The 11,915-nt window shown below is 42.4% G+C and overlaps 1 protein-coding gene across 2 annotated transcripts in view; it reads right to left on the reverse strand.

The window, feature by feature from the left end:
* acsf3 (acyl-CoA synthetase family member 3) overlaps window positions 1-6,083 on the reverse strand; it is a 30,169-nt gene extending 24,086 nt beyond the window's left edge. The window contains exons 1-2 of one of the 2 annotated variants that reach the window (XM_063880492.1): window positions 6,013-6,083; window positions 3,832-4,636 (exon numbers count right to left, since the gene is read on the reverse strand). In XM_063880492.1, the coding sequence (XP_063736562.1) occupies window positions 3,832-4,554 (723 nt within the window). In that variant the 5' untranslated portion in view covers window positions 4,555-4,636; window positions 6,013-6,083. The other variant, XM_063880493.1, reaches the window with a different exon arrangement.
* Between the last annotated feature and the right edge of the window lie 5,832 nt (window positions 6,084-11,915).

Genomic DNA, 11,915 nt, shown 5'->3' on the forward strand with positions numbered 1-11,915 from the left:
ACAAATGTATTTTACTTTCAAGTTTGCCTCAGTTCTTAATTTATGTTAACCTGGCAGAGAAGCTTTCCAGAAACTCTGACAACCTGATGCTGCTGCCTTCCAGGAAAACAGACAGACTCACTTAATCATTCACTCGCTCACTTCGTCAAGCCAACCACAGACAAATGAAACCCTGCCTTCAGAGGGATTCAATTTTCCACACAATTGGACGTGGAGGTCAATTTTGCTTAAAAGTAAAAAGAAAAATCTTCATGGCATCTCTAATGGCATAAATGAGTGATTATTCAGAAAGCTTGACTGGAACAGAAGAGGATTGATGCTAATTACGAAGTCACATGTCGATGTCTAAACACTTTCTGCATTCAGAAACATGCATATATTTGATGAGTCTTTATTTGTTGGAGTTTTGGATAGCTATTCCATAATCTTTTTATGAAATAACAAATGCCATGCCTTAAATAAATCCAACCAAGAAGACAAACATGAAAAAGGTTATGTTAACGTAGCCCTTTCTTGCATTGAACAAAAGTAAGTACATCAGAAAAAAGGCAAGTTTAAATAAGTCCCCTTTTTTAACATTTATATTAATTTAAACAGAAACATAAAACATATGTTACATATTACAGGGCTGTTATCAATTAGGTAAATTATTCGCAGGTGAAATTAATATTATCATACACACTTGTTATTGATAATATTTGTTGATATTTTGGATTTTAGTCCGGCTGCTTTTTTATATGAATATTCTTATGTAATAATCATGGGGTTTTTTCAATGCTGTTTAACATGTCCTGTGGGTCAAATAAAAGCCAATTAGTCTTAGACAAAAACATTTATATTTAATGTAGTTTAGCAGGGGCGTAGCTAGGTTTTCAAATTTGGGTGGGCTTAGCTCAGACGTGAAGTGGAGGTGTGTGCGTTCAAATCCGAGCACTAAAACATTTTCGGGGCCTCTTTTTTTAAGGTGTGTTTGAGGGGGGGATAGCCATTAAACAGATGGCATGATGATGGATAAGTAAATCTGGGAGTTTTGCACTGAGCAAGCCACTACCCACCCATAGTGTTTTGTGCTCCAGGTCCATGTTACATGGTGTTATTCATGTTGACATGTCTTAGGAGTAGGGTGGACTTCACATCCTCTAGGGCAGGGGTGTCAAACTCAAATACACAGTGGGCCGAAATTAAGAAATTGCTACAAGTCAAGGGCCGGACGGGTTCAACATTTATTGAAAACTTATTGAAACAACCTTATTGCACATATTGAACCTGGAACTAACAAGGCATATAGATTATTGCCTATAAAACAACATTAATTATGAAATAAATGAAAGAAAAATTACAAATAAAGAAAAAATAACATTTTCTACAGGCAAACAACAGCCAGAAGTAATTTACTTCAAAGAAAAATCAAATGTCCTGTAGTAGCAAGAGAACAAAATGCAAATATTAAACTGCATTAAAAACTTTGTCAAAGCACCGTTTGCTGCTCTGTGATGCTCACTTGTCTGAGCCAGATACTTATGTCTTATCTTGGTTACAAGTTCATCAATGTCTGGGGTCAGGCTCTGACCTGAGGAAATCCTCAGGATTGAGTGAAGGTGTTCATCAGTAAGAGGAGTCCTGTGTGAAGTTTTGTTTATGTTCATCAAAGAGAACAGCTGTTCACACAAGTATGTGCTGCCAAACATAGAGAGCATTTGAGCAGCCTGGGAGCGTAGATGGGGCATTGTGTCGGGGATGAAACGTGGAAACTCTGCAGCGCCCACAGACTCATATTTTGCCTTCAGTGTGTCACTACATTGGAGCTCGATCAGCTCCATTTGCAGGTTTGATGGTGCGCTTTCCACGTCAGCTGCAAATGGATTACTGAGCAGTTCAAACCTGCTTTTTTGGGCTTCAAAATAAGCAAATCGCGTGTGAAGTCAGCACCAAGTATGCAGAGTTTTTCAGTAAACTGTCTGGTTGGGAAAATAGCGGCAGCGACCTGCTCTTTCATTGTTTGGCAGTGCGGGAAATGGCTCAAGTTTTCCTGAAGAATCTGCGTCTCCCACAGGCGCAGCTTGGTTTTAAAAGCCCAAACTGTAGCGTACATGTCAGTGATGACACGGCCCCGCCCCTGAAGCTGCAGGTTTAGCGCATTCAGGTGGCTCGTGATGTCACACAGAAACGCTACTTCACACAGAAACTTTTTATTTCGGAGCTCTGATGTGTCTTTCCCTTTGCTTTCCATGAACTCACAGATCTCCTCACGCAACTCGAAAAATCTTTCCAGCACCTTTCCCTGGCTTAGCCATCGCACCTCTGTGTGATAGGGCAAGTCACCATAGTCCGAATTTAACTCCGTCAGAAAAGACTTGAACTGGCAGTGATTTAAACCTCTGGCTCTGATAAAGTTAACCGCTCGTGTTATGATGCTCATTACATGTTCCATTTTCAAGGCTTTGCCACACAACGATTCCTGGTGTATGATGCAGTGATAAGCTGTCAGCTCACTTGTGACGTTTTCATCCTGCATCTTTTCTCGGATCCTCCCCTCCAATCCACTTTTTTGACCGCACATCGCAGGCGCTCCATCTGTTGTCAGTCCAACAAGTTTATCCCACAGCAGCCCCATTTTATCTACACATCTGGACACCTCTTCAAAGAGATCTTTCCCCGTAGTTGTGCCATGCATTGAGCGTAATCCAAAAAACTCTTCTGTTACGCACAGGCTTGAGTCCACTCCACGGATGAAAATTGACAGCTGGGCAGTATCAGAAGTGTCGGTGCTCTCATCCACAGCAAGGGAGTACGCGATGAAAGCTTTTCCCTTTCCCACAAGCTGTTGTTGGAGATTGGCAGCAAGGTGGCGAACATGGTCAGCAACGGTGTTTCGGCTCAGGCTCACATATAAAAATGCTTGCCTTTTTTCTGGGCACACGGTGTCGCAAACTTTAATCATGCAGTTTTTGACAAATTCCCCCTCGGTAAAGGGCCGGGATGATTTTGCAATCTCTGCTTGCCACAATAAAACTGACCTTAACAGCAGCCTCGCTTTGTGATTTGGCTTTAGTGAACATAGCCTGCTGTGACACCAGACTTCTTTTTAAATATTCTACCTTCTGTAGCCTTTGTGTCTTGTCCAGATGCTTGTATTTGTCGTGGTGCTTCGTTTCATAGTGTCTTTTTATGTTGTATTCTCTCATTACAGCCACACTGTCTCAGCACAGAAGACACACAGCTTTGCCCTTTACATCCGCGAACATGTACTGTGCCTCCCACCTGTCTTGAAAACCCCTGTTTTCGTTTAGCCATTTTGTGGGGAGAGGGATGAAAGTTGACAGAAGTGCTGATGAACGAGTGGGGGCGCTTGTGATTGACGCGGGCCTGTGATTGACGTGCCGACGCACGGGCAGTGCATTATGGGATTTGTAGTATTATGGTGGCGCGTATGATATACCAGCGGGCCAGCTCTAATAGTAAATAGATTTTGTCATGCAGGCCAAAGATAATTTATTCACGGGCCGGATGTGGCCCGCGGGCCTTGAGTTTCACACATGTGCTCTAGGGGGTCCCGGGGCATGCTTCCCCGGTCAGAGATTTTAAAGTGAATTGCATGCATCTGGTGCACTTTGAGAGCAAAATTAAGATGCTAGATCTAATAGAACTTTGTGGTCTTGGTAAGGGGAGGGGCCACAACTCTCAAAACTAATATGAAAAATATATCAATCAATCAAAGTATTAAAAATACCATAACCAATGACAATTAAGTCAGCTGAAGCCCACCTAAAATAGGCCTAGCTACGCCACTGTATTTTAGGATGTAACTGTGGTTTAAAAGACAACACTTACCATGGCTTGCATGCTGCTGTGTGTATGTAGAACTCCTTTTGGTCTTCCTGTGGTACCACTGGTGTAAATGATCATAGCTGGTCGATCAGCCCAGACTGTGATGTCTCCCGTCTCCTTCTTCTGGGTGTCTGCCTCATCTAAAGTGCTTAGGTCAGAAGTAGGGGGCAGTGTCAGGCATGGCAGCCCCAGCCTTTGAGCCAGCGGCTCGAGGGTTTTAGCATAGGGATGCCCTGCCACCAGCAGTGAACTCTGGGAGTCAGAGATTATGTACTCCAACTCAGATTCTGGATGTTTTGGGAAGAGTGGCACCGCCGTCCCACCACTCATCCAAGCTGCCCACTGTGCCACTGTATAGGAAGCATCATTAGCACACAAGAAAGAGATTCGTTTTCCTCCTAATTCCCCAAAGTTAGAGTTGAGAGCTGTCTTGATTCTACCTGCAAGACCCAAGCTGCTGCAATACAACTGCTTGTAGCTGTGGGTGCCACTGCTGTCTATGATAGCAAGCTTATCTCCAAATGCTGGAGCTCTGGTAAACACTGGCTTCTGGTTTAACCTTGATGATGGTGCTGTAGTCCATCTATGAGCCCCTCTTTGAACTACAGTTCCCTGTAGCCAATGCACTGGCTTTGAAGGGTCATACGTTCTGAAAAGAGTTGCTCTCAATTGAGGCAGTGTCCACTTCAGAGAGTGGCAGGCAGTAGCAATAAGTCCAGACAGCATGTTTCCGCTGTGCAGACCCTCCGGAGTCAGATCCTCAAGATGGCTCCATCCTCAGTATCTTGCATCCACTCATATCAGACATCTGAGTCAACAGGAAAACACTTTTAGTATATCAAACAACAAATCAAATTTGAGATATTTTCCTATAGTCTAACACCACATGATCGGTATCCAAATCCTTCTGTATCATCTAACTTGAAATATTTGCAATCATGTTTCTTTAACTTCATTCATCTAGCGTTTAGCTTTTTAACACAACTTCACTGCATGTGGCTGAAATGCATGGCTTATTTTTGTTCAATCATTCTTAAAGATGGTGAGCTGTAAAATGGGCAGATGCTAAAACATTATTACTTGATTAACAGTAAAATGTGGGTACACTCAATCAAACTATTATTACATCTTTCAAAGCAACTGGAATTGAAAATATAGATAGCCAAAAGGCTTAGTAGTCAAAAATAGTAGTTCCTTCATTTTCCACAATACACTCTTTTTCAAGGTAAATTTGATTGTGCAATGCAACTAATTGCACCCTAAACCTATCAGGATTAATTTAAAAATAAATATGATAATAATAAATGTGTCTTGTGAGACATACTTTTGTGATTACTGATGTATTATGAATTGATTTGAAAAAATAAGGAAAAGGAGTCCATTTAACAATAACTATTCATTCAATTCATTGGGTCACATGATATTGAGGAAGGTAATGAGACATTCCCATAAAGAAAACAACTGCATTTTAATAACAATATTGGTATGAAATAGAAGGAAGACTTAAAAAAATAATATTCAGGTGTGGATTTTGAGTCAATGAAGTCATATAACATAAATGCTATTGAAAAAAAATGAAATAATATTCCAATCAAATATTTTGTAAATCGAGTCATAACACATCAGTAATCAAAAAGTTAACGCCTATACAAAACTGCATTTTCTCTGATATGGTCAAGATTTGTGTCATTCAACCAGTAATGTATTGGTTGTCCCTAATTGAAACTCAGTGGTTAAGGGTGAGGGCTCGGATGAGAGCAAACCTTCCTTTGACTGCAGTCTGTGACACAGAGTAGGCTGAGAGGAATGTAGTCTATCGTTTAATAAACCATAAGACTAACATTATGCGTAAAATGTTCACAAGTATAGTGTTTTTCAGTGTAACTATACCCACTACAATCTAGTTAGGCAATGTCGAGCTACAACAAGCTCAGGTCTGTTCTTTTTGTCATGGCAACTAAAGTGCTCTGATTCAGTACTGATGACTGTTATCGTTACCATGACATTTGACATTTAAACGTGAAGTTAACTGACAAGCAGTTTAAAACAGGACCCCGACAGTTAGTGTCGTTGACCCGGCACACGCATTGTAAATATTTTACTTCCCACAGCAAATGACACATAAATGTTTCTAAAGCAATACCCGTGCTCCGCTTTATCTTCCTTAATGCATATTAACCTTACCCAAAACACAAGCCGGTAAGTCTTGTAGTGAGGGACGGCGCCACAGCATAACTGTCCCGGCATGAAACACACGTTGCATGAATGGTTCCTGCCTCGTAAGTACATACTGCAAACCGAGCTCTTGTGAGGCTTTTTGGACATTACAAAAATACAATACTCTCGCATGATTTTGTCATCAAGCAACAGCTTTTATCTTAATGACGTGTTATCTACCCATATCTCTCTTCACAAAATGCTCATCTTTGCAGGTTATGTAAAAGGTGTATTTATTTTAAGGATGAATTGTGTTTTTAGATCATTTACACTTTTTTTGATAATTATAAGCTTAAATGTTACACAAAATTACTCAGTAGTTTTTACTAACTGCAAGAGGCAACAAGGTTATTTCAACAGACCTTCAGACAGTTTCACATGCAGTAGCTCATAAAAGTGAGTAGCCTACACCCCTCACATTTTTGTAAATATTTTATTATATCTTTTCATGGGACAACACTGAAAATATGACACTTTGATACAATGTAAAGTAGTTGGTGTGCAGCTTGTATAACAGTGCAAATTTAATGTGCCCTCAAAATAACTCAACACACAGGCATTAATGTCTAAACCGCTGGCAAAAAAAGTGAGTACACCCCAAGTGAAAATGGCCAAATTGTGCCCAAAGTGTCAATATTTTGTGTGTCTACCATTATTTTCCAGAACTGCCTTAACTCTCTTGGGCATAGAGTTCACTAGAGTTTCACAGGTTGCCACTGGAGTCCTCTTCCACTCCTCCATGACGACATCACGCAGCTGGTGGATGTTAGAGACCTTGCGCTCCTACACCTTCCGTTTGAGGATGCCCCACAGATGCTCAATAGGGTTTGAGTCTGGAGACATGCTTGGCCAGTCCATCACCTTTACCCTCAGTTTCTTTAGCAAGGCAGTGGTCATCTTGGAGGTGTGTTTGGGGTCGTTATCATGTTGGAATACTGCCCTGCGGCCCAGTTTCTGAAGGGAGGGGGATCATGCTCTGCTTCAGTATGTCACAGTACATGTTGGCACTCATGGTTCCCTCAATGAACTGTAGCTCCCCACAGCTGGCAGCACTCATGCAGCCCCAAACCATGACACTCCCACCACCATGCTTGACTGTAGGCAAGACACACTTGTCTTTGTACTCCTCACCTCTGGATATGATGCTGAGCACATGCACTCAACTTCTTTGGTCGACCATGGCGAGGCCTGTTCTGAGTGGAGCCTGTCCTGTTAAACCGCTGTATAACCTTGGCCACGTGCTGCAGTTCAGTTTCAAGGTATTGGCAATCTACTTATAGCCTAGGCCATCTTTATGCAGAGCAACAACGTTTTTTTTCAGATCCTCAGAGAGTTCTTTGCCATGAGGTGCCTTGTTCAACTTCCAGTGACCAGTATGAGAGAGTGTGAGAGCGATAACACCAAATTTAACACACCTGCTCCCCATTCACACCTGAGACCTTGTAACACTAACAAGTCACATGACACCAGGGAGGGAAAATGGCTAATTGGGCACAATTTTCATATAGGGGTGTACTCACTTTTGTTGCCAGCAGTTTAGACATTAATGGCTGTGTGTTGAGTTATTTTGAGGGCAAAGTGAATTTACAATGTTATACAAGCTGTACACTGACTACTTTACATTGTATCAAGTGTCATATCTTCAGTGTTGTCCCATGAAAAGATATAATAAAATATTTACAAAAATGTGAGGGGTGTACTCACTGTTGTGAGATACTGTAAATGCATCATTAAGAGATATTGGTAGACTTGTTGTTGTCTGCCATCCTGTGGTTCTTAACTCAGTTTGGTAGTTGTTTGCAAGACCTCCCCCTATTTTAAAGGACATGGAGATCCAACGGAGAGGCTGCTCACCAGAGAAGAGGACAGGGGAAGGGAGAGTTTTTGTATGTATGCAGCTACCCCACACAGAGATATGTTTGGCTTTAGATCACATGCCAGCCCTACTACTCAGTGTGCCAACTAGCTTGGCTGGCTTCATCATCACAGTGCAAGTGGGCATATTCAGCCGCCAGCTGGCAGTCGCGTGCCTCAGATAAGAGAATGGTTCAGACATGGCACACGTTCAAAAAGTTTTTACTTCCCTCCCCAAACCCCCTACACTGCAAACGAGGATGGCATGTTCCTAGCAAAATTAGCCCCTTTGTTTTAGAGAACTCCCCTCCACTCTCAGGAATAGTATCGTCAAAGACCACTCATTCCCATTCGTGGGGAAACGCTATTCAAGGGGATGCTATGCTACCCAGCAGCTATTTTTTTCCCAGACTCTTTTATTCGTGGGCAATTGTACAGTCTTTAGTCTTTTTTGATGCAGATGGCTCAGCCGCATTTTCGAAGGATTCATCCCAAAAATGACCGAATGTCGTCTCCGCTGAAATGAAATAAGGCACAGACGACCCATGTTTTTGGATTTGTTTCCTGGAAATTGGCCATATTTTTGATATGCGTTGTATTGGGACTTGCTTCTGAGCCATTGAGGGAGTCATCTATGGCTACTGGAGACAGAAGAGATGGAGGAAGAGTGGAGGATTATAAAGGGTATCACATACTGCATATGTCTGTTAATCAGGGGTGAGAGGACGAAACATGGCTACCATAAGGAGCTATGGTTACGTTTATGGCGAAAACATGATTATCCAGAGTACCTACTAGCAGAAGCCGACATTCTGTTGCGATGGCCTGCTGCCAACACTGCATTCACCAAAGACCACCTGAAATGATCTCGCCACTGATGGGCAGGACGGCCACGAGCAGGCGCCAACTCCCATCTTGGCAAAAGACTGTATTCGAGGAAAAGAGAAAAACGAAAAGAGGGGACCCCCCTAGATCTGTGAGAGAGGGTGAGATGGTAACACAAACCGTGGGGAGTACCCAACCATGTGTCAGGTTGGCATCAATGTGAGAATCACTTGGCAAGCACTCCGTTCTCTCCCCTCCCACCCTAGCTCACACACAAACACACTGTTGCCCTGCTTGGAACACATGGTACATCAGCAGCGGCATCTGGCCGCGCTGACTCCTGGCAGCTGCGCTTCGTCTTCGGCAGTTGGGAGTCTTGGCACTGCCACTTCATCAACTACCTGTGGCTCCTCCTGGGTAAAAAGGCAAGCGATGAATTATTCCAAGGCTGCAGCTGCAAACTCGACTTTCATCTAAGAGATTCACTGTAAACATGACTGCTTCACAGAGCACATGCCACCCACATACTAATGCATGGTTGACAACATGGCATGCATTCTGCACAAGGGGACTTGTGTGTCCTCATGTGATGGCATGGTTCATTTGAGGTGAAAGATAAAGGAATGCTGTGATGACTCTCTATGTGCTGAGTGCTTTTAAAGAGGCCTGGGGAGAAATACCTACGGACACCTGGAAGCTCTTGGTTTACAAAAAAGTTATACAAACACAGAATCAAATAATCAAAAGCACAAAGGATAAACATAAGTGGAAGTAACCGAGCAAGGTAATGCGTTTTAGGCTCCATGCTCTTCACCAGTCGGCATTGACCCTTCTCTTTGTGTTGAAAGATCAAATCAAAAGGCAGCAGAGGATTACACTAAAAGGAATTTCCTTCTGATTTGAATAATCAACCAATGGATGAGTGACCTTTCAACTATACAATTATTGCCTCACATTCCATTTCTAATGGTGTTTTTTGACAACCAAGGACATTTTCCTCAAGTGCACTGAATAGATTTTAGCTGTGACACCTTGGATTGGTGAAACTGTAGGACAGCTTTGTCTGAAGATTATCTCATTTTTCCAGTGGCACTGTTTTTCCCTTTGTATCGGGATATTCCATCAACTGCTTTGGATTATTCAATTTCGTTACTGAAGAGCATTAAATAGAAACTCTGTCCAGAAATGTGTTTTGGTTTTACCTGCACTCAATTGATTTTTCTTGTAGAGAAGCCCTCACGTTCAAATCCTAAAGCTTTCAGCAACACATTACAGGGTGTTTCACAAATGCACTATTAAATGGTAACCATGAGCAGTGACTCACATTATTTATTACATCGGTTTGGCTCGTTTTACACATGAAGTAAAGTCAAGGGAAGCAGTATACTGAGTGAGGCAGGAAGCCAAATTGAAATCAGGGATTTTTGACATCCACTGGATTTCTTTTGAGTTTGTGCTTTGCTCTTGGCTACTCAAGCACAGCATGACCCAATTTCTAATTCAAAACTTGTAGAGTAAGTATTTATTTCGAGCCTTGTTTAAAACAAAATGTTGGCAAGCTGTTAGGATCTGTCAAAATCCAACTTCATCTTTCCTTACACACACACACAGACACAGACACAGACACACACACACACACACACACACACACACACACACACACACACACACACACACACACACACACACACACACACACACACACACACACACACACACACACACATATATATTCTCTCACTGTTTTCTGTGGGTGTTAGTCATCTGACAGTGACCCAGTGGGAGTTTTTCTCCATCTGTGTCGGTCTGACCCATTTTAGCCCTCGGCCACGTCCAACTGTTCCGTTTCCCAAACATATGTGCGGTGGCAGGGGGATAAGCGAACCATCGCCGCGCGGGACCTGCAGACACACACTGCAGATATGACACTGGACCCTGCTTTCCTGTCTGTCTGCTTCCCACAACATCATCAATACTGGCCCAGAGGATTCACACCTTAGTGATTTGACAAAACACCACTATTCTATACTGTGCTATGCATTTGATTATCAGGCAGTGTGAATCTGCTTAGATTTTGGGATTATGTCGGTTTTATTTAGGTTTGATGTGTTATAGTTAATATTTATGTTAATACACTGTGTAGACAATATGTGCTTGTCTCATTTTTCTTTTAGTTTCCTCATCACCCTGCAGCTCATTCATTGCTTTAATTTCCCTTAATCAGTTTAAACCTGTATTTCTTCTGTTTCTCCTGGCCAGCTCTTGATTGGGCACTTGACTTGGTGGACAGACTGGCTGCACAAACTGTGCAGATCATGACACGAGCCAGTGAGGCCAACCAGAAGAGGGATTGGGTTTTTTTCCAAGTGGTCCATGTTGGCAGATGAGACGGTATCATTGCACAGAGCCAGGGCCCACTAGGGACTGTGGGGTGTGAGGCACATATGGGCAAACAGGCTGCTGATGAGCTGCTTACATGAGCCTCTCATCACGGCCTTAGACAGAGATGTCTGCGCTAGAGGATTTGAAATGGCTATATGTGGGTCTGCATTGTTTGGGTTGGCACAGAATCTATTGTATAGATGTGCAGAGCACACATGCTTGTATGCAGAGATGCTCCCCTTAATAAATATATTTTAAATGTCATATAAATTCATTGGGGACAAACACTGTATATCAATAAAGGTTATATGAAAATGCCTGCAAAGTTGCACACACACACACACACACACACACACACACACACACACACACACACACACACACACACACACACACACACACACACACACACACACACAGGGGCTGCCAGGCTGCTTGGGTGGTGTGTTGTTCTCTGGGAGACAGTACCATATGTTGTCTAGCCTCCCAGGGAGGGAAGAGCCTGCCGCTGCACTGTTGCCTTGACTCTAAAGAAGCCTACTAGTACTGGTACTACAAGCCATTCAAATTAAACATTAAATTCAAAACACAGAGGCTATTTTAAACACAAATGTGTATTTCATTAATGCATCACCCTTTTTTTACACATGGGAATACATTTAGGACTGAGAGCTCTCAGGTGTGATCTCAAAATGTTTTTTATTATTTCTTGTAATTGTTCAAAGAAATAAAGAACACATACAAACATACTACATTCACTTAGCTCTCAGCCTCCCTGTTTTGTTATATGATAGGAAATACTACCAGCA

Source organism: Eleginops maclovinus, chromosome 4 (assembly GCF_036324505.1).
Source record: "Eleginops maclovinus isolate JMC-PN-2008 ecotype Puerto Natales chromosome 4, JC_Emac_rtc_rv5, whole genome shotgun sequence".
Classification (NCBI taxonomy): Eukaryota; Metazoa; Chordata; class Actinopteri; order Perciformes; family Eleginopidae; genus Eleginops; species Eleginops maclovinus.